This window comes from Hyperolius riggenbachi, chromosome 3 (assembly GCF_040937935.1).
Source record: "Hyperolius riggenbachi isolate aHypRig1 chromosome 3, aHypRig1.pri, whole genome shotgun sequence".
NCBI lineage: Eukaryota > Metazoa > Chordata > Amphibia > Anura > Hyperoliidae > Hyperolius > Hyperolius riggenbachi.
In genome coordinates, this window is record NC_090648.1 from 182,555,899 (window position 1) to 182,578,574 (window position 22,676).

Sequence of the window (22,676 nt, forward strand, 5' to 3'; positions counted from 1 at the left end):
CTAGATGCAGAAGTGAGCGCCTCTGTGTAGATGTGCGAGGGGGCTCTGCTTATATAGGGAGTGTGGTTGCACTAATTGATCCTAATGCACCAATCAAAATCTGCCATGTAAGCAAGGCGTGCCAATTTGGGTGCACCTGGAAGTGGTCATGAGGCTGGAACGCACACATGGACATCAAGGCAGCATGGTGGTATAGTGGTTAGCACTCTCGCCTTGCAAGTGCTGGGTACCTGGTTTGAATCCCAGCCAAGTCAACATCTGCAAGCTTTTTATATATATATTATATTAAGTCTCATTAATTATAGTAGTATATGAACTCTGCGAGTGGGCAGTATCTATGTAAGGACTAGTCACTGGTATTCGTTGTTAAAAAAAAAAAAAATTATATATATATATATATATATTGAATGAAAAGAGATGTCATATTGCATTATTTGTGAAACTGCTAGTAAACTAATAGATCAGAAGAGACTATATATTGTTAACACCAGTTTTTGTGGTGATCAGATAACAGTGTCACCATCTAGTGGTGAAAGTATATATGATAGCCCAGGTTATGTACAATGCTGGATAAAAGTGATACTAAAAGCTCTGAATTTGATACAAGCAACATAAGAATCAAACACAAGTTAAAATGGCAATTATAAAATATTATTAAACAGATTAAATGGGAGAAGATAAGATCATAAAGTAAAAGAGAGGACCATTAAAACAGTATATAAATGTGAGTACTAAAAATCAGGTATTTTATAGAATTAGATGGGGGGTTGGATCAGAAGATTTTCTCAAGAACCTCATTTAACCCCATGGGTACTAAGGTCTTCAGAATTTGGACCTTAATACCCATGGGGTTAAATGAGGTTCTTGAGAAAATCTTCTGATCCAACCCCCCATCTAATTCTATAAAATACCTGATTTTTAGTACTCACAATTATATACTGTTTTAATGGTCCTCTCTTTTACTTTATGATCTTATCTTCTCCCATTTAATCTGTTTAATAATATTTTATAATTGCCATTTTAACTTGTGTTTGATTCTTATGTTGCTTGTATCAAATTCAGAGCTTTTAGTATCATTTTATCCAGCATTGTACATAAATTGGGCTATCATATATACTTTCACCACTAGATGGTGACACTGTTATCTGATCACCACAAAAACTGGTGTTAACAATATATAGTCTCTTCTGATCTATTAGTTTACTAGCAGTTTCACAAATAATGCAATATGACATCTCTTTTCATTCAATATATATATATATATATATAATTTTTATTTTTATTTTATTTTTTTTTTATGATTATTTTTTAACAACGAATACCAGTGACTAGTCCTTACATAGATACTGCCCACTCGCAGAGTTCATATACTACTATAATTAATGAGACTTAATATAATATATATAAAAAAAGCTTGCAGATGTTGACTTGGCTGGGATTCAAACCAGGTACCCAGCACTTGCAAGGCGAGAGTGCTAACCACTATACCACCATGCTGCCTTGATGTCCATTTGTGCGTTCCAGCCTCATGACCACTTCCAGGTGCACCCAAATTGGCACGCCTTGCTTACATGGCAGATTTTGATTGGTGCATTAGGATCAATTAGTGCAACCACACTCCCTATATAAGCAGAGCCCCCTCGCACATCTACACAGAGGCGCTCACTTCTGCATCTAGACCCATTGAGGTAAGTCACTCTTGCTAAGGTGCTGAATTTTATTATATCAGTTTAGACTGTTAGTAATTCTTCTTGCAAGTAAGCTCTAGGGCCATAAAATAGTACTATATGTTATACTTACTAAACTGACTATCCTTTAATCTGTAAGCTGATGAACTTTAACATATCAATTGACAACTATGGATATTTATTAACTTTTGTGTACACTTTGGATTCTTTTGCATATTTTATGATCAATTAGATGCAATTTTTAGACAGAGCGAGTTTTTACTACACTGCGACCAAAAATGTTACAATTTTATCATGTCTTCTTATGTTTTTAAACTGCGCCTTTATTTTAAGCTATTTCTATGGGTCATTATGTTTGTATATATTTCTGTTTGTTTTATAGTTATACTCCTGTTTGCCTGATGAAGCAGGACCACACCTGCGAAACGCGTTGCACTAAGTGGAGTTCAATAAAATATTTTTGTATTGATATATTGTGACTCAATTGAGTTTTATATTTTTGAGGGAGGTAAGTCCACCTGAACATCCCCCTCTTTTAGACGGTTTTTAAACGTTTTTATTCTACTCTGGCGCCTCTGTACACCAAGCCTTGCTGTAATGCTAAAACTAATTTATTTCACTTTTTCTCCAAGTTTTCTCCTAGGTGATATTTTTACAAGGTCAATAAAATGCCTTTGAAGCCACCAGCAAGCAAGAGAATACTCAGAATTATTCTGACAGTACTTTTTCACCTACTTTTTGGTACTTTTTCAATTGCAGGGTGCTGAAAATGTATTTTAAACAGAAGACAAAAAATTATCTACTAGGAGGATAAGTGTGTTGAATAAGGGCCACCAATTCCAATTGTCTTTAAGTTAATATGTGATGGATGCCAATTTTGATATTAAAAAATAATTTCGTTATTTGCAAACACTGAGGCAGTTTTTGAACACAACCTCTATTTCATTAATAAGCAAGTGGATAAACACTTATGAAGTATAGTTTAGTAATATTAGTGCAGGACATGCTGGGGTTTGTGGTCCCTTTACAAGTGGAGGAGCTCCACTGATAACCTGATCACCTTTTACAATTTATATTTTCAGCAGGACTTTCTGATGAATGTTGTTTGCAAAAATGTCCAGGCTGTCTGTAAACAGTTGTGATTTATTTTATCAAAGTGGTCGTTGTCCGGTATTAGTTTTCTTTAGAAGTGAAATTATTTCTAATCCCCCATAACCCTATATTCCGATTTATTGTTCTTTCTGAGCCAGGAAAGCCATTACATATAGAGGACAGTTCTTGTAGCTTAGACGTGGAAAGTTTATATGCACTGTGTGGAAAGAAAAAACATTCAGCTCCTAAAACACAAATTGGCTGTAAGATGCAGTTGTCCTCAGAGATTTCCTAACCAAAACCATGAATAGATAGAAATTTCTGTTCTTCATCACAGTTCCTTATCCACCCCTTCCGTGTCTGCTAATCCACATGGAGACAAGAGAGGCCAGTAAATATACTTCTCCAGCCAGTGGGAGGGAGTCGCGTGTAGTAATCCATGAAACGGAGAAGATTCAGAGGGTTGTTTGGTTTTATGTAGATGGATGCTTTCGTTTTCTGCTTACTGTTCTACCAACCGAGACACGCAACAATCACAGCTTTGAACTGATTGACTATTTCATCAAACTATCCTCAGATCACCTTTTTAGTTTTATGGATTTGCCTTGCACAGTAGTTTTCCAATCACACTGCTTACGGTATTCACGTATATTTATACAGGAATACAAATTACATGAATTAACTATTCTGAAAGTAAAAGAACTGGCACAATGTCCATTTCAGGGAGTATGCTAACACTTGTAGTCCTTCCACAAAAGTAATCTTTATGGGATAGCTGAGATAGCACTAGAGGTTAAGTACTGTATGTGGATAGACTGCAGTGCATTTTTCTGTATTCTTGAAAACAGAAGGAATAGTGATGAACCCTGTGGAAGCTCCCAACAGTATGCAAATCTTTCTAATGACAGCAGCTATTCTGGCAAAGATGATCCAAAAGCCAGTCTAGAAATGTTAAGAGAACTGCTGCTTTCATTATAAAATTGTCATAGATCTACGTGGTTGCTTCAAAAGTCTTTTTCATTTTTTTTATGTGTTTCCATTTGAATCTGAAGCCAGCTACATTTTTTTAATCTATTAATCTAATAATGGCTAAAGTAATGGTACTATTAGCCCATCAGCCAAGTGTAAGTGCTTTGATCCCCACAGCCAAACACTAACAGCTGTTGTTATTCAGATGAGCTAGTGTTAGCCATCAGAGAGGGGGAGGTTAGTGTCAGGCATTAGAGAATAGAGGTTAAGGTTAGGCATCAGAGCGGAGAGGTTAGTGTTAGGCATTAGAGAGGAGAGGTTAGTGTTAGGCATTAGAGAGGAGAGGTTAGCATTAGGCATCAAGGCCTTATAGAGAGAGGAGAAGTTAGTGTTAGTGTCAGGCATTAGAGAAGAGAGGTTAATGTTAGGCATCAGAGAGGGTAGGTTACTGTTAGGTATTAGAGAGGAAAGGTTAGTGTTAGGTATCAGAAAGGGGAGGTTAATGTTAGGCATCAGAGAGGAGAGGTTAGTGTTAGGCATTAAAGAGGAGAGGTTAGTGTCAGGCGTCAGAGAGGGGAGGTTAGTGTTGGGCATCAAATAGGGTGGGGGAGGGGTAGTGTTAGCCAACAGAGATAAGAGGTTAGTGTTAGGCATCAGAGATGAGAAGTTAGTGTTAGCCATCAGAGAGGGTAGGTTAGTGGTAGGCACCAGAGAGGAGAGGTTAGTAGTAGGCATTAGAGAGGAGAGGTTAGTGTTAGGCATCAGAGAGGGGAGGTTAGTGTTAGGCACCAGAGAGGAGACGTTATTGTTAGGCATTAAAGAGGGGAGGTAAGTGTAAGGCATTAGGGATGATCAATGAAATGCAAATTTTTCCAAAATTATACAAATGTATGCAGTTTGAAAATGGACGCTGCATACATTTGCATAAAAATGTGCATACATTTGCATCAACTTGGAACAATTTGCATATCTGTGATCATCCCTATTAAGCATCAGAGAGGAGAGATTAGTGTTAGGCATTAGAGAACAGAGGTTAGTGTTAGGTATCAAGGCCTTAGAGAGGAGAGGTTAGTGTTAGGCATCAAGGCCTTAGAGAGGAGAGGTTAGTGTTAGGCATCAAGGCATTAGAGAGGAGAGGTTAGTGTTAAGCATTAGAGAGGGGAGGTTAGTGTTAGGCATCAGAGGGGGGGAGGTTAGTGTTAGGCATCAGAGAGGAGAGGTTGTGTTAGGCATCAGAGAGGGGAGGTAAGTGTTAGGCATTAGAGAGGAGAGGTTAATGTTAGGCATTAGAGAGGAGAGGTTAGTGTTAGGCATCAAGGCATTAGAGAGGAGAGGTTAGTGTTAGGCATCAAGGCCTTAGAGAGGAGAGGTTAGTGTAAGGCATCAGAGAGGGGAGGTTAGTGTTAGGCATTAGAGAGGGGAGGTTAGTGTTAGGTATTAGAGAGGAGAGGTTATTTTTAGGCATCAAGGCATTAGAGAGGAGAAGTTAGTGTTAGGCGTCAAGGCATCAGAGAGGGGCGGTTAGTGTTAGGCATTAGAGAGGAAAGGTTAGTGTTAGGCATCAGAGAGTGGAGGTTAGTGTTAGGCATCAGAGAGGGGAAGTTAGTGTTAGGCATCAGAGAGGAGAGATTCGTGTTAGGCATTAGAGAGGGGAGGCTAGTGTTAGGCATCAGAGAGGGGAGGTTAGTGTTAGTCATCAGAGAGGGGAGGTTAGTGTTAGGCATCAGAGAGGGGAGGTTAGTGTTAGGCATCAGAGAGGGGAGGTTAGTGTTAGGCATTAGAGAGGAAAGGTTAGTGTTGGGCATCAGAAAGGGGAGGTTAGTGTTAGGCATCAAAGGGGGGGGGGGGTAGGTTGGTGTAATAAACTTATGAGACTGTTACTAATGTTCTATTTACCATTTGTAATACACATACAATTCATTATCTCTTCAGTTTATTTTCAGTGCAGGTTTGCGTTAACTTTGCCAGGATGTAGATTTCAGTCTCCCATCACTGCGCATTATCACTGCTGCTGCACTCAGCTGTCTTATGACAGCTGGGCTCCATGCGCTAGTCAGGAGACAATTTAATTAGCTCCTGGCTCTGTGATCTCTGTGATTGCCAGTAAAATGGGGAACATCTGGTCCTTAAAGGGGAACTGAAGTAAGAGGTATATGGAGGCTGCCATATTTATTTCCTTTTAATCAATACCAGTTTCCTGGCAGCCCCGCTGGTCTATTTCTCTGCAGTAGTATCTGAATAACACCAGAAACAAGCATGCAGCTAGTCTTGTCAGATCTGACTTTAAAGTCTGAAACACCTGATCTGCTGCATGCTTGTTCAGGGGCTATGGCTAATAGTATTAGAGGAAGAGGATCAGCAGGGCTGCCAGGCAACTGGTATTGCTTAAAAGGAAATAAACATGGCAGCCTCCATATACCTCTCTCTTCAGCTCCCCTTTAAGGGGCCAGAGCCTGCCGATCCTAAAAGGGTTAAAGGGACCTTCACACTATATTTGGATAAGAAATTAAATGCATCTGTCCCTAAGGAAGGTTCGGAAATGGTGTTTGTGTTTGGGAGGAAGCCAGCATTTTACTTACCTATTGTAGCCCCCCATATATTTACGTGCGTCCATAAAGTGAACAGGTCACATAACATGGGTGTCACCACTGCTTACTTTTTATGTAGATATTGCTAGGCCCCATAGTTCCTTTTTTACCAAATCCCAAGGGTCCACTGCTTATTGTTCTGACATAGCAGTTAAAGGATACCCCAACTGAAATGTGACATAATGAGATAGACATGTGTATGTACTGTGCCTAGCACACAGATAACTATGCTGTGTTCCTTTTTTTCTTTCTCTGCCTGAAAGCGTTAAATATCAGGTATGTAAGTGGCTGACTCAGTCCTGACTCAGACAGGAAGTGACTACAGTGTGACCCTCACTGATAAGAAATTCCCCTCTTTTACCTCTTTCTTGCTCTCAGAAGCCATTTTCTGCTAGGAAAGTGTTTTATAGTTGGAATTTCTTATCAGTGAGGGTCACACTGTAGTCACTTCCTGTCTGAGTCAGGACTGAGTCAGCCACTTACATACCTGATATTTAACTCTTTCAGGCAGAGAAAGAAAAAAAGGAACACAGCATAGTTATCTGTGTGCTAGGCACTGTACATACACATGTCTATCTCATTATGTCACATTTCAGTTGAGGTATCCTTTAAGCCATAGGACAAAAAGCTAGTCTGTCAGCACCATCTGAAAAGCCTTCACTGATTCACTTGACAGATTGACTTTGTTAGTGGATTAGAGGAGGGGATTCTTACATCTGAGGGTGAGTTATGTTTGTGTTGCATTGCCAATATACAAGTTGTATTTGACAAACATGTAACTGCTGTGGTAAATCATGTTATTGGATACTTATGTCAGTGTCACATATGCTCATCATTTGTCTTTGCTAATTCAGTGGCTTTTTTCTCACAGTACGAAATCCGGAAGGACAGATTAAACTCTACTGTAAAGGAGCAGACACTATCTTGTTTGAGAGGCTTCATGTTAGTAGTGAAGAATTAATGTACATCACTTCAGATCATCTCAATGTGAGTATTTCTGCATTAGCTTGCAAGATATGTATCAGCTTATATGTACTGTATGTTCTAACTTCATCTCATGTGGCGTTATAATGAGAAAATCTGGCTGTACACAATGCACTTTGGATTAGAACAGAATCGATTGATCTCTTCCTGATATCAATAATTTACATTATTAACCACTTTGCCCACTTCATATTAATTACATTTCCAAGCATCGCCAGCAGGAATCTGAACTAATAGTGATCATGTTGATACCAATTGCTAGCTTTGTACTGCACAACTGCACTTTGAAATGTTGTAACCGGAACATGCTCTGCTACAGCCAGCCCACAGACACCCTGCACTCCCGCCTGCTAGATCACAAAAGATGTTTATGTTAGGTTCAAAGGTTTTATTGAATCTAATGTCCACAGCTACGGTGTCTGGAAACTTTTAAGTTTTGCTTCAAAGTTTGATTGTTAAAACACTCCAATGTACCTTGAGAGGACCTTACCTTTTAAAGAAATAACCACAACGACATATAGAAGAAGTACTCACTTATTCAGGATACCCAATTTTACATGAACTATCCTGGTTTCAGCATCAGAAACATTTCCTATATCTACATATTGCTATACACTATATAGGGCAGCACGGTGGCATGGTGGTTAGAGCTCTCACCTTGTAGCGCTGGGTCCCAGGTTCGAACCTCAGCCAGGTCAACATCTGTAAGGAGTTTGTGTGTTCTCCCCGTGTCTGTGTGGGTTTCCTCCGGGCACTCTGGTTTCCTCCCACATCCCAAAAATATACAGATACGTTAATTGGTTTCCCCTAAATTGGCCTTAGACTATGATACGTGCACTATACAATACAATACATATATCCATACACATATGACTATGTTAGAGACTAGATTGTGAGCCCCTCTAAAGGACAGTTAGTGACAACAATATACTCTGTACATCGCTATGTAATATGTCGGCGCTATATATAAATAAATAAATATACTGTATATTGGTATGTAACCCCACCCTCACAGTGATGTTTTTTCTTAGGTTATTTAGTTATGCACCCTTCTGCCCCTGAGAAATCTGGGAGACCAGATGTTGTTTCTGCTCACAACACACAACAAACATACATTCCACAATGATGCACCTTGCCAGCAGTAAAGATATTGCCACCTGTGATAAATTCAGTGAAACATGACATACTGCCTGCGGTGTGATACGATGCGATGGAAGTGCTCCGGGTATCGCAGAACTGCAGTGCAGTACTGTGGTAATTCCGGAAGTGCACCAGAAGTGTCTTGATTATTTTCTTCTTTCTTGAGTCGTGCAGTGGCTATGACGCACAGTTTGACTTTTCAAATCTGGTGCGATGCGTGGTGCGTAAATGGACCCTTAAATAAAGGCTGTCTTTGTCGTGGTGGGGGCATTGTGACAGAATTTGTTATAGAGGGACATAATACATTAACTCGTAGGGAAAAGTGTATAGCTACACTTGCATGTTATAGTAGTTGCATTACAATTATGCCTATTATGAGGGGAGAAGTATGACACCACTTGTTATAGTGGTGAATTAACCCATTCGTGTTCCGTCGTTTTCACTTGAGCAATGTTCACCTCCCATTGATTAGCCTATAACTTTATCACTACTTATCACAATGAACTGATCTATATCTTGTTTTTTTCCGCCACCAATTAGGCTTTCTTTGGGGGGTACATTTTGCTAAGAGCCACTTTACTGTAAATGCATTTTAACAGGAAGAATAAGAAAAAAATAAGAATAAGAAACAGGAAGAATAAGAAAAAAACTGAAAAAAGTCATTATTTCTCAGTTTTCAGCCATTATAGTTTTAAAATAATACATGCCTTCATAATTAAAACTCACGTATTGTATTTGCCCACATGTCCCAGTTATTACACCGTTAAAATTATGTGGAACAGCGAGGAGAACGCCAGCGCATACCACTAAGTGTGCAGAAAATCTATTTAGGTGCTTCACGCTGAGCTTGTGGTCATTTCAGATGCAGCCTTAGTGGTATGCGCTGGCGTTCTCCTCGCTGTTCCACAAAATGTAAGTTACACATTTTTTTTGCTTAGCTACTCCCAAAGTTTTAAATTTAGGTTAGGTCACTTGCCCGGACATTTACCTCACCGTGGCGCAAGTGTCTAGTATAATATACTTTGCATGCAAACCATATTGGAAGCTAAAGTTCCTCCTAGTTTAATAAATGTTAGCACTTGTCTAGGATGCAGGGCATGCATTTTTCAGTCTGACAGAGGCGGTGTATGCCTGTGCGATTAACCATTCAATTGCAACATGTGTTTAGAGACGCGCAGCCTTTCCCCCCAACTTTTTTCAACTTTGTAACTATGTAACTGTCAGGTTAGCTGCTCCCAGCCCCTCCTCCTGAGTTTCCTGTTTGCATAATAAGTAGTAGCAGATTTGCATATGATTTGCATCTGAATTGAATGCAAAGTGTGCTGAAAATCTATTTAGGTGCTTCACACTGAGCTGGTGGTCATTTCAGATGCAGCCTTAGTGGTATGCGCTGGCGTTCTCCTCGCTGTTCCACAAAATGTAAGTTACACATTTTTTTTGCTTAGCTGCTCCCACGGTTTTAAATTTAGGTTAGGTCACTTGCCCGGAGGTTTGCCTTACCGTGGCGCAAGTGTCTAGTATAATATACTTTGCATGCAAACCATATTGGAAGCTAAAGTTCCTCCTAGTTTAATAAATGTTAGCACTTGTCTAGGATGCAGGGCATGCATTTTTCAGTCTGACAGAGGCGGTGTATGCCTGTGCGATTAACCATTCAATTGCAACATGTGTTTAGGGACGCGCAGCCTTTCCCCAAACGTTAAAATTATGTCCCTATCACAATGTATGGCGACAATATTTTATTTGGAAATAAAGGTGCATTTTTTCCGTTTTGCATCTATCACTATTTACAAGTTTAAAATAAAAAAAAATATAGAAATATTTCATCTTTACATTGATATTTAAAAAGTTTAGACCCTTAGGTAAATATTTACCGTACATGTTTTTTTTTATTGTAATGTTTTTTGTTTTTTTATATTAAACATTTATTTGGGTAGTTTTGGGAGGGTGGGATGTAAACAAGAGATTTATAATGTAAATGTGTGTTTGAATTTTATTTTTTCTTACTTTTAGTTGTAGTTTTACTTTTTGGTCACAAGATGGCGGCCATGAGTTTGTTTACATGACGTCACTCTAAGCGTAACATACGCTTAGAGAGACGCATAAGGGAAGCAACAGCCAGAAAAAGTGCAGCTTCCGAGAGAAGCTGTCGCTTTTTCAGTGGGGTAGAGGAATCAGTGATCGGGCACCATAGCCCGATTCACTGATTACCTGGCTAACGAACCATCGGCCGCGGTAGCGCGCATGGTTCCTGGACGTAGTTTCTACGGCCAGGAACTAAGCTAGGTTAAGCATCTACTTGCAATAAGAAGTGGTATTATGATGGCACTTGCTAAAAAAGTGGAATAATTGGTGGTACTTTTTATAGAGAGGATATTTTGGCGGCACTTGTCCTATGTGAGGTGTTTGATTAGGGTACAGTACTATACTGGTGACAATAACTTGAGTTGTTAGATGACTACACCATGAACATTACCTATGAGAGGGAGGGATTAACTTGCTTTGGACATGAATTACATGCAACCGAAACAGCCCTGCTGCCTCTCCCTGTACCTTGCATAACCAGCCTACTGATGCCCATGGTAGATCTGTGCAATCCGTATCATGTGTTTATTTGCAAATCAATTGGGATCTGATAACAAGGCTTTGGTCTACAGAATGCAGTGGTCAGTCCTAATATCAGCAGTTAGGTATCCAGGGAAAAATCAATTAACCCTTCGCACTCTCACATGCAAATGTTCAAACAAATGCATTCACAGATTTACTCATCCAGGCACAACTGTTATCCCTACAGCTAAATTAAAAGCCAGGGTTTTAGTTCACAGAAGAATGCATTCTTATGCTTAGTCACCTATACTGCGTAGAAGTACCCATGCATAGTGCAGACATGCAAACACATTCATTGCATCAAACCTATCAATGGATTAGGAGCACACATCCTAACTTCCTCTCCTGGGAAAGACAGTGCATCTTACCAATCGCACAAGGGAGCTAACATTATGTGTCCATGTGCACCATGCGCACACACCAGCATAAGCTGTCTGCATGCTGACAAACATACAGGGGGAGGAGGGAGTGCACCGCATTGGACCCTAGCCACAGGGGTCAATGATAAGAAGGGATGGGAGAACTCTTTGAGGGGCTGATTTGATTCGACAGTTGGTTTAACACATTTATAGGTTCACTAATCTTTTAAGAGGTTTTGTCTTTACAATTAAACATCAAAGTCTATGCAACAGGGTTGATATACTTTGATATAGTCAAAGTATATCAATAGTATTGACCAAATACTATTGCTTGAACCCTGAATACAGAACAATGTAGCCTTGACACCAATGTGATATCATTACTAGGCAACTGCTTTTATATGTAACTAGTAAAAAGGCCCGCCCGTTAAAAAACAGGTGCTAGGCCACGGCCGCTAAAACCCGGCATACCGATACGTCCTGCTCACCCGTCTCCCACCACTGTCAGAAGTATATGCACTGAGGGCCCGTTTCCACTATAGCGTTGCGGAATCGCCGGCGAATCACCGCAGGAAAATCGCATGCGGGTGCGATTCCGCATGCGTTTTTTGCCGCGATTTCGCATAGGTAAGGGTGATGCGATTTTAACCATGTTACTGCCTGTGTGAATTAACATGGGTACCTATGCGAAATCGCGGCAAAAAGCACATGGGGAAAACGCATGCGATTTCCCTATTAAATACATTGCGTGCGATTCGCCTGCATTCCACACGCAGGCGAATTCTGAGGGCCCTACCCTGCAGATTTTTTCTGCACAGAAAAACGTGCAGGAAAACGCACAAGTGGAAACAGTCCCATCCACTTGCACTGGCTATGCGAATTCGCATGCGGGCACCGCATGCAAATTCGTGATAGTGGAAACGGGCCCTCAGGGAGATGTTGCTTGCTTGGCAGTTGAAAAAAGCTGTTATTTCCCACAATGCAATGAGGTGCTTAGAAAGCAAACTGTCAGGTCTGGAATCAGGGACACACACACACAGGGACAGGACGCAGAGACATGGGTTTTATTATAAAGGATGCTAAGGTACACACAGTGCAACTTCCCATCAGATCAATGGGTCAAAGCAATTATTTCTAACTTGTCCAATCTGCTCCCCCTCGATAACAGGATTGATTTTGTAAAGTAATGTGCCTGAAACAATCATGCAGCTAATCTTGTCAGATTTTTGTCAGAAACATCTGATCTGCGTGCTTGTTCAGGGCTATGATTAAAAAGAGTTAGAGGCAGTGGATCAGCAAGACAGCCAGGCAAAAGGAAATAAATATGGCAACCTCCCTATGTCTCTCACCTTGTGTTCCCTTTAAAGTACTAGGTTTAGTGCCCCTTCAGTAGCCATGTCCTTTAGTATAGACTTCAGAGCTCAGACTGCAATCTTCTCCAAGAACTGTCTGTATGCCTTATCCTCTTGAAGTCTGAGTGAGAAGCATGGTGATTCTGAGCCAAATAGTGACTGCTTCAGGTCACATAAGTATTTTTAGCTACAGAAGATTAATTTGACCAAAAAGTGATATTTCAAAACTTAACTATTTCTGTTTGAATATAGTTTAATGGACCTCACAATATTATTACAAGGAAGATATTGTGCTGTGTTTCCTGGGACTTGAAGTACATGTACATGGAATCCAGGAACCTTGCCGCACCATTGACTCCTATCTGTCTGGAATGGACCATAACTTTCCATATATTAATGACTTATAAATAACAATTGTTAAAGGCAACACTTTTCTCTGCCTGCAAAGCAGTTAATATTGTTGTCTTTGTGTTTAAAATGTCAACATTTCAATCAAGAGTGTACTTACATCCACCCATTTTTCTTATACTTACGAAATTCAATGTTATTTCTTCAGGAGTTTGCAGGTGAAGGCCTGCGGACATTGGCTTTGGCGTACAGAGACCTTAGTGAAGAGGACTTTAAGTCGTGGCTGAAGCTCCATCATGAGGCCAGCACTGCTCTGGATAACAGAGAAGAACGTCTTGCAGCTGTTTATGAACAAATAGAGAGTGATATGATGGTATGTTCCAGTTGAATTACACATAAGACCTCTAGTTTAAGCCATTTGTTGAAAGATAATGTGCAGAAATCTAAAACCAGAGTGTAAGAGTTCAGGAAGGATAAAGCTGTTTACGGATATTTTGGTTTTGTGGGATGAAGTAAACTGAAATAATGGATATCAAATGTGCAGTTGATGTTATGAACAGATCTTTACACTTTTAAAGGACCACTATCACAAAGAATTGTAACGTTTAAGATACACATGTATAAGAAGTAATTTTCTCCCAGAGTAAAATGCACTATAAACTACTTTTCTCCTGTTTTTGAAACTAAAGAAAACCACATGAGGAGATGGACTAGTCCAAAACCTATCAGATCTGTCAAAATGTGACTGCCTACTGTAAGTGACAGCAACATAGGAAAACATAAATTTATTGTACATGTTACTCTGGAACAAATGTACCTTTTATTAAAATGTGTTGAGGTAGTGGTTCTTTAAGCTTTTGTTCACAATTGTTAGGAAATACATTCCTAAATGTGGTTTGTTTAGCCCTTTTCCATCAGCCCCACCCTGGCCTACAAGCCAGTTTTATGTGGCTTGTTACCTGTGTACTATAAATGTAGAGCTCTGTGGGTGCCCTGAAGGTGAGGGTAGCACAAACAGCAGTCAGTTCTGTTTATGAGGATTGACTGTACTATCTGAACAAGACAACAACATAAGGGTTCATCCTACGCCAGTCATGGGCAAACTCGGCCCTCCAGCTGTTACGGAACTACAAGTCCCACAATGCATTGCAGGAATCTGACAGCCACAGTCATGACTCATAAAGGCAAATACATTGTGGGACTTATAGTTCCGTAACAGCTGGAGGGCCAAGTTTTTCCATGCCTGTCCTAAGCTATAATGCTCCTTACAGTTACAGCAGTTAATGGCTGAGTTTGTAAAGCACAGTTGTCAAACTCCAGTCCTCAAGGACCATATCCATGCAGGTGTTTAGTATGGACTGAGAACTGGACTGTGTTCTACTTGATGAACCACATTTAATTTAATTAAGTCCCATCATTTAATTTGAGCTGTGCCAAAAATGGGTGAGGATGTCGACCCCTGAGAACTGGAGCTCAACATCCCTGATGTAAGGTATAGGCTACTAGGTGGGTCATAAGTATGGTGGGCCAGTGATGTAATGTCATATTAGCAAGCCCACAATAGTTGTTCAAGTGTAACTGTCGGGCATAAAATCAAAAATCAATTCTTTATTTTTATCTGGTGAACAAGTAATAAGGATGCTAATCAGGCAATCCAAAAGGTAAAATCTCTATTACTTTTCTTGTTTATAAATGATCATTCCCCAGTTTTCCTGACTCTTATTTGGTACATTGCCGCAAAAAGGAAGTTGCAGGGCATGCTGGGTTGTCCTTTTTTGCTTCTGTATGTTAGTGAAGTCTGAGGGGAAATAAGGAAGCAAAAAATGACAACCCAGCATGCCGTGCAACTTCCTTTGTGTGGCAACGTACCAAATAAGAGTCAGGTAAACTGGGGAATGATCATTTACAAGAAAAGTAATAGAGATTTTAACTTTTGGATTGCATGGTTAGCATCCTTATTACTTGTTTACCAGATAAAAATAAAAAATTGATTTTTGATTTTATGCCCGACAGTTACACTTTAAGGACAATACAGAGGCATTCAGTAATAAAGGGTGGTTTATCCAGGTATATGAGTTTGTGAAAGGGAATGTATAAAATCACACAGAAGATGGCAATGGTTCAGATCCTTGATAAATGTGGCATCTTATGCCCTTTCCCTAACAAACTACCATTAAGAATTCTTTAAAGAAAGTAACAGTGCGACAGTTCAGCACTTTAATAGCACAATCACCATTTCTTTTTTTCTTTTTTTATAGTCAGATCATTTACTTTTGTTTAAACATGGCTATCATTATTTTCCTTGTTACAGCTGCTTGGCGCTACTGCAATAGAAGACAAACTACAAGAAGGCGTGACAGATACTATTGCAAGTCTTCTACTGGCCAACATTAAACTGTGGATCCTAACTGGAGACAAGCAAGGTAATGCTGAACATCCATCATGTGTTTGCATTGATCTGGAGGTATCTGAAAAGTTTAAAAGCTTTAAAGTAAAAAAAAACTGCTTTTCCATAAACACCAAAAAGCAGCCAATTCCTACAATAATACATCCCATAAAATGTGCCATATTGGTAATTCCCTGTCACTTCACATTAAGCTGTCCATTAACTTCACTTCACCAGCATAAAAACATACATTGCCAATATAGTCTCAATCCTTTTCAAAGCAATGTCACTTCTCTGTCATTAGTAGATATGCAGCTCCTTTATTTCTATACAATCCTTTTGCGTCTAACTCCTTCTCAGGCAAAGGTTGAGGCAGACAGGTGACAAGGCAGAGTTAGTTATCAAGCTAAGGTTGGCAACAAAGGGAGAGAGCAGGGATGCCCAAATTAACACATATTTTAACTATAAATATGCTTAACTTAGAAGCATGTTTTACTTTAAGAGATCATTTTAAGGTCTCTGGAAATATAGGCAACATGTTGCACACTTTCCATTAGAAGTCTCTTGCTACAGTTGATATGAATAACTAAGCTACTTAAGCAGAAACTTGTAGATATAACATATCTATAAAATCTAAAGGGTGGGGGTAGAGACACAATAGGTGTTTCTATTGAGAGGGTGCCCAGCACAACGTTATATGGTACTGATGTGTGTGTGTGGGGGTGGGGGGGGGGAGGTGAGTCTTGAGGGCTTGTTTGAAGATATTAAAGGTGGGGGCAAATCTGATGGCTGGTGGGAGCAAGTTTCAGAGAGTGGGGGCAGCCCTAGTGAAGTCCTGCAATCGTGCATGGGAGTGAGAAGTACATGGTGCCAACAGGGACAGGTCAATGGAGGATCGGAGAGGACAGGCCGGTGGACAGGATCAGAGATGTAGGTCGGGCAGGTCCTGTGCACCGATTTGTAGGCCAAGCACAGAATCTTGAAGTTGACCCTGAAGCGGATGGGGAACCTGAATCGGGCAATAACGGCACTAAAATTTTAGTTGCGACCATAGGCCATAATGTGAATTACAGCTATAGCGGCGCTCAGTCAGTAATTTGGGCGCCGCAAAGTAGAGAGCCGGGTTCTACATCAATAGAACTTACTTCTACATACAACAGAAAATGGGGATAATACATACATTTCATGGCCAAAACATTTGATCTTTTACTGCCAAAGCCACACTATATTCTAGCATTCCTCCCATAAAGTCTTGGCAAAGGTCTAGCCTTCTGCTCCATAAAGGTGCAAATTTTAGCTTTGCCAGCCCTGTCTAGCCAAAGTTGGGCATGTTATCCTCTTGTACAGCAATTTTCCCCAAGGCATTATGCCGATCAAATCCTCTACAAAGACACATTTTTTTATTCCCAAATGGGGCCTTCCACTACCTTCTGTCAAAGGCTTCCTTTGACCCTGCAGAGGACTGCTGCCTGGGTATTTTCTTTTATTTATTTTTTAACATATTTTATTTGAGGAAAAAGCACAAAGTCTTATACATTCGATATAAAACATATATTTGACACCCTCATGAAAAGCATCTACGCAGTAAATTGTTAAATCAAATTACAGCAGATAAAACACAGAAAACTGCCTCAAACGCTTTCCAGTAAACACAGCGAGTTACTTGTCATAGCTCAAAAAACAAATTGAAATCTCACCTCCAGGCCTAGACCTGGGAAACTATGGAGAACTAGTATACTTAAATCAATGTGACAATAAAACAATAGAAAAGTTTGTAACAAACACAATAATAAACAAACAGCTGGCGGTCTTAAGCAACGGTATCTATTGAGGTAAATATCTTGGAACATGCGATGGTACACAACTAAGGTTTAAACATGTCATACTCCTCGGAGGTCTTATAATTTGTCCACCTCACCCATATGCCATAATACATATTGAACTGATCTCTGTTCATTAACATGGTCTCCTCAATCTGCTTATTTCATTAATTCTCTTGAACTAATCCCCCACAGATGGTACAGTGCAGGACTTCCTAATAAGGGGAATCGAGCTCTTTGCAGCTTTTAACATATGTGGTACCAGAGTCTTCTTATATTTCCTGATTTTAGTCAGTTGCAACAGGACACACTGGGAAGTCACTTTCTTACAAATCCTTAAAAAAACTGCACAATACCTCTTCAATTTGGGGCATGACCATAAAAGTTGCAAAAGGGTGCCTCTGCCCCCCACATCCCTTCCAACACTTTCAGTGGGATGTGAAAGTTTGGGCAACGTTGTTAATCGTCATGATTTTCCTGTATAAATCGTTGGTTGTTACGATAAAAAATGTCAGTTAAATATATCATATAGGAGACACACACAGTGATATTTGAGAAGTGAAATGAAATTTATTGGATTTACAGAAAGTGTGCAATAATTGTATAAACAAAATTAGGCAGGTGCATAAATTTGGGCACCACGAAAAAGAAATGTAATCAATATTTAGTATATCATCCTTTTGCAGAAATTACAGCCTCCTCTAGGTTCCAATGAGAGTCTGAATTCTGGCTGAAGGTATTTTGGACCATTCCTCTTTACAAAAAATCTCTAGTTCATTCAGGTTTGATGGCTTCTGAGCATGGGCAGCTCTCTTTAACTCACAACACAGATTTTCAATTATATTCAGGTCTGGGGATTGAGATGGCCATTCCAGAACATTGTACTTGTTTCTCTGCATGAATGCCTTAGAGGATTTTGAGAAGTGTTTAGGGTCGTTGTCTTGTTGAAAGATCCAGCCCCGGCGCAGCTTCAGCTTTGTCACTGATTCCTGGACATTGGTCTCCAGAATCTGCTGATACTGAGTGGAATCCATGTGTCCCTCAACTTTGGCAATATTCCTAGTGCCTGCATTGGCCACACATCCCCACAGCATGATGGAACCACCACCCTATTTTACTGTAGGTAGCAGGTGTTTTTCTTGAAATGCTGTGTTGTTTTTCCTCCTTGCATAACGCCCCTTGTTATGCCCAAATAACTCAATTTTAGTTTCAGCAGTCCACAGCACCTTATTCCAAAATTAAGCTGGGTACCATCTCTTCTGCCAGAAGGGTATAAAAGCTTGAGGCTTTAGGCCATCAAGAACCATTCCTAAACTCCTTCCCAGTAGTCATCAGACCTATCTAGAACTGTATACCAAAGGTATCATTTGCATAAAATTGCAATCTAAACTAGACTTTGCCTCACTTCCTGGACACAGATTATTTTAGCCTCCACTCCTTGGATGTGGCTTGGTTAATAAGGCCTACATTAACATTAATTAAACAAGTTTCACAAATCAAACTTTCTGGGTACAGGAAAGGAGAACCAGCATCATCAAAACCATTATCTTCTCTGCTTGTCCAAGATGTCTAAGGAGCTAACAGGGCGATACGCTTTCCTCCACCAGAACAGGTCTCGGACCACTCTACTAGAAACATCGCAACCTTCAGGACATCCTTTGCCAAGCGACCAACTGATTAACCATCCACACATTCACGTCTCATTACAGAGTAGTACCAGGAGGAAATCAATAATGTTAAATAGGGTAACAAAATGTTACTCTCCTATTCACATTGCAATGCATAGATTATGCCAATAAAAAATACTATACCAGTAACTTTCTTACCAGCATATTCGGTCCCAACCTTCTATTTTCTCACTTCTACTTAAATACCTACTACTAGTATGCTGCCATGGAAGTATTAGGGAAATGGAAAATGGTATGCTTACCTAAAAGTCATTTTTCATTCATAATGTATCCATGAGAGCACAAGATCCCCAACCAATCCATTCCAGTAAATCAGAATGTTTACTAAGACAGCAGGGACTGCCACTCTCTCGCATTTATCTAGCTATTGGTCTTATCGGGTAAAAGGGGTGGAGCATATACTAAAATGTGTGCTGCCATGAATTTATAAGGAAAGAAAAATGACTTTGAGGTGAGTATACAGATTCCTGTCATATCAGTATTTCTGTCATTATTTCAAGGTAAAGCTAATGAAAAAAATAAATCTTATATTATGTAGCTTAAAATTCATTTATTTTCAGAAAGATAGGAAAACAGATGTGGTAACATGCTGCGAGCAGAATATCTTCCAGGAGTTCAGACTGACCAATTTATCTGTTAATAATAAATCTTTGCCAGTAATGTTAGAAGTGTGTAATGTTTTAAAAGCTACAGCAGATGATGAGCTGAAAAAAATGCTGACATCTCAAAAAGTGTAATGTTTCAGAGCCATCACTTTTAGAGTCTATGTTATTTTATCCTCAACTATTGATACAAATTTTAACTTATTGTATAATTTCTTCAGGAACCATATGGTCAGTCCAGGCAGAGTCCCCCTGTAATCATTCTCTTTAGTAGTTTCCTTCCCGATATAAAGTGAACCTTAAAGTGAACCTCCAGACTAAATGTCTACTCAGCAGCACTGAAAAGACTTGGTGTTTCTTTAACAGTTTCACAGCACCAGAACTTTGTTTTTCTTACCCAAGCCTCATTTTTAGCTGCACAGAAGAAAATCTATTTTAATGAACACAACTTAATGACAGGGGCCTTGGTTCACAAAGCACGCAATGTTACTTGCACAAAGTTTTACACGCCCGCTTACAAAGCACTTCACGTGTTAACGTGGCACAATGCGCGCATTGTGTGAAGAGCTTTGCGCGCACATGCGAAGAGCTTTGATAGTGCGCGCATGTAAACCTGTGCGCGTGTAAAACTTCACAGGAGTAACATTGCGCGGCCTTGCTATGCATTAGCATGGCTTTGTGAATCAAGGCCAGTATGTTTGTTTAGGCTGAAGTTCCTCTTTAAGTGAAAATAAACTGATGAGCTAAACAATTGTATCTATCTTCCTACTCCTAAAAATGACTATTTTGATATCACAGTTTTATGCTATGTCTGAAAATTTAAAGTAGATGTTGTCTCTGCTCAATAACACAGTCTGTCCTTGTCTCAGAGAGCTAAAATATATGAAACTGTTAACCTTTTGAATCCACCCCCTGCACTCAGAAGCTATTCTCTGCCAGGAAAGTATTGTACTGCTGTAATTCCTTATCAGTCAGGGATTGGAGATACATTTTCACTTATATACCTGAATGTTAACTCTTTAAAGAGAATCTGTACTCTAAAATTCTTACAATAAAAAGCATACCACTCTATTCATTATGTTCTCCTGTGCCCCTCTGTGCTGTTTCTGCCACTCCCTGCTGCAATCCTGGCTTGTAATTGCCAGTTTTAGGCAGTGTTTACAAACAAAAGACATAGCATGTGATAGGCTGAGAGGAGCTCAGTCTGTGACCCATACAGAGCCTGCAGGGGTGTGTGGAGAGGGTGTGTATAGCTTCTGCCTATAACGAGCAGAGAGGCACATTCCTGCCCGAGTGCCTGAGCCCGACACAGCCGTCAGAGAAAATAAGATTAAATTATATAACAAAGGCCACTGTGCAACTAGGAAAGGCTGCAGTAATCCAGACCACAATAGAACAGGTATAGGAACTTACAGGATAGAAGAAATAAGGCTGAAAATGTTGTTACAGAGTCGCTTTAAGACAGAAAAAAAAAAAAGGAACATAGCCTAGTTATTAATATGCTTGCTACTGTACATACACGGGTCTGTCTCATCATGCCACATGTCACTTATTACACTTTAAGCTAAGTAAACTCTTTAGATTTTTCTTGACTAAATGATTGTTCCTGATTTGCTATACTCTGTTGTCTGTCATTCCCCTGTGCTCCTATAGAATGGTGCTCTTTGCACATCTCCCTTCCACATTCTCAGCCACCAAGGCACATGTGATTTGTAATTGAACACAAACACACTTCCTTTAGCACTTTCTGAGCAATTGCAATTGAAGGAATGATGCAAATCGTGAATTCCTACAAAAATCCTAGGAAAAACGCTTGTTAAAATGTTTAATAAATAGCACCAGGCTGAGCGCTGGAGATTGTGATTGCTAGTGGATCCCAGCTCTAAAGGCCCATACACACGTCCGTTTTTTGCGAACGACGGGTCGTTTGAACGACCCGTCGTTCAGTCGTTCGCCCGCTTAATCGGGCGTGTGTACAGACTGTCGTTCGCGTGATAAGAGTGAGTTTGAGCGATCCGCCCGGCAGATCGCTCAAACTCACTCTTATCACGTGAACGACAGTCTGTACACACGCCCGATTTAGCAGGCGAACGACTGAACGACGGGTCATTCAAACGACCCGTCGTTCGCAAAAAAACGGACGTGTGTATGGGCCTTTTGTGTTTTCACTATTGTATTGTAGTCAAAAACAGCAAGTGCTAATTCATAAGATTTCTGTTTTCCCCCTAGAAACTGCTATGAACATTGGTTACTCTTGCCACATGCTCACAGATGACATGAATGATATTTTTATCGTATCTGGACGCACAGTAACAGAGGTGCGAGAAGAACTGAGGTACCATTTAGTCTTTTCTACATCTTTTATGATTTGTGTGACATTTACTAAAGTTGTGTGACATTTATTAGTTAGCTGACTTTCTACCTTGTCTTTCTTTCCTTCAGGAAAGCCAAAGAAACAACATTTGGGCAAAGTGTGCACCTTTACAACGGCCACCAATTTTCTGAGAAAATGAGTGAAACAAAGCTCGATTCTGTATATGAGGAGACTGTTACTGGAGAATATGCCTTAGTGATAAACGGACATAGTCTGGTTAGTGTTCTCTTTGTTGTAAATGATGATCTAATAGGTGGTTCTCTTTCGCTGTGGTAGGGGTCACACTTGCTCCCATGATTTTACATGCAATTTTAGGTTTTCCAGTACTCTGTGATTGGGTTTTTCCATCCGTGATTTTCTGCATCAATTTGCTATTTTCTGTATTGCATCTAAGTACATTTTAATTGGGGAAACACAAGCCGTGTGGGAAAAAAAGCAGATTTTAAAATGCATGCAACAAATAATAATTTCTGATTCCTGAATGATCCGTTGACTTGAATAATTGCAATTGCGCATGTTTTTTCACATGCCTTCAAACATATACAATTTTAGGAAGTGTGACTCCTGCCTGAGAGTTAGAAGCCCAAAAATAGATTTCCACACATATATTTTAACCACTTCGCCCCAAAGGGGTTGTTACCCTAATGGACAAGAGCGATTTTAACCTTTCAGTGCTCAT

The 22,676-nt window shown here is 39.9% G+C and overlaps 1 protein-coding gene across 4 annotated transcripts in view; it reads left to right on the forward strand.

Annotated features, from left to right (window-relative positions):
* ATP8B4 (ATPase phospholipid transporting 8B4 (putative)) overlaps positions 1-22,676 on the forward strand; it is a 352,146-nt gene that overhangs the window by 298,489 nt on the left and 30,981 nt on the right. For all 4 annotated transcript variants that reach the window (XM_068275401.1, XM_068275402.1, XM_068275404.1 and 1 more), the window contains exons 18-22: positions 7,209-7,324; positions 13,336-13,500; positions 15,439-15,550; positions 21,853-21,958; positions 22,066-22,213. In XM_068275401.1, coding sequence (XP_068131502.1) covers positions 7,209-7,324; positions 13,336-13,500; positions 15,439-15,550; positions 21,853-21,958; positions 22,066-22,213 — 647 coding nt within the window. The remainder of the gene's footprint in view (positions 1-7,208; positions 7,325-13,335; positions 13,501-15,438; positions 15,551-21,852; positions 21,959-22,065; positions 22,214-22,676) is intronic.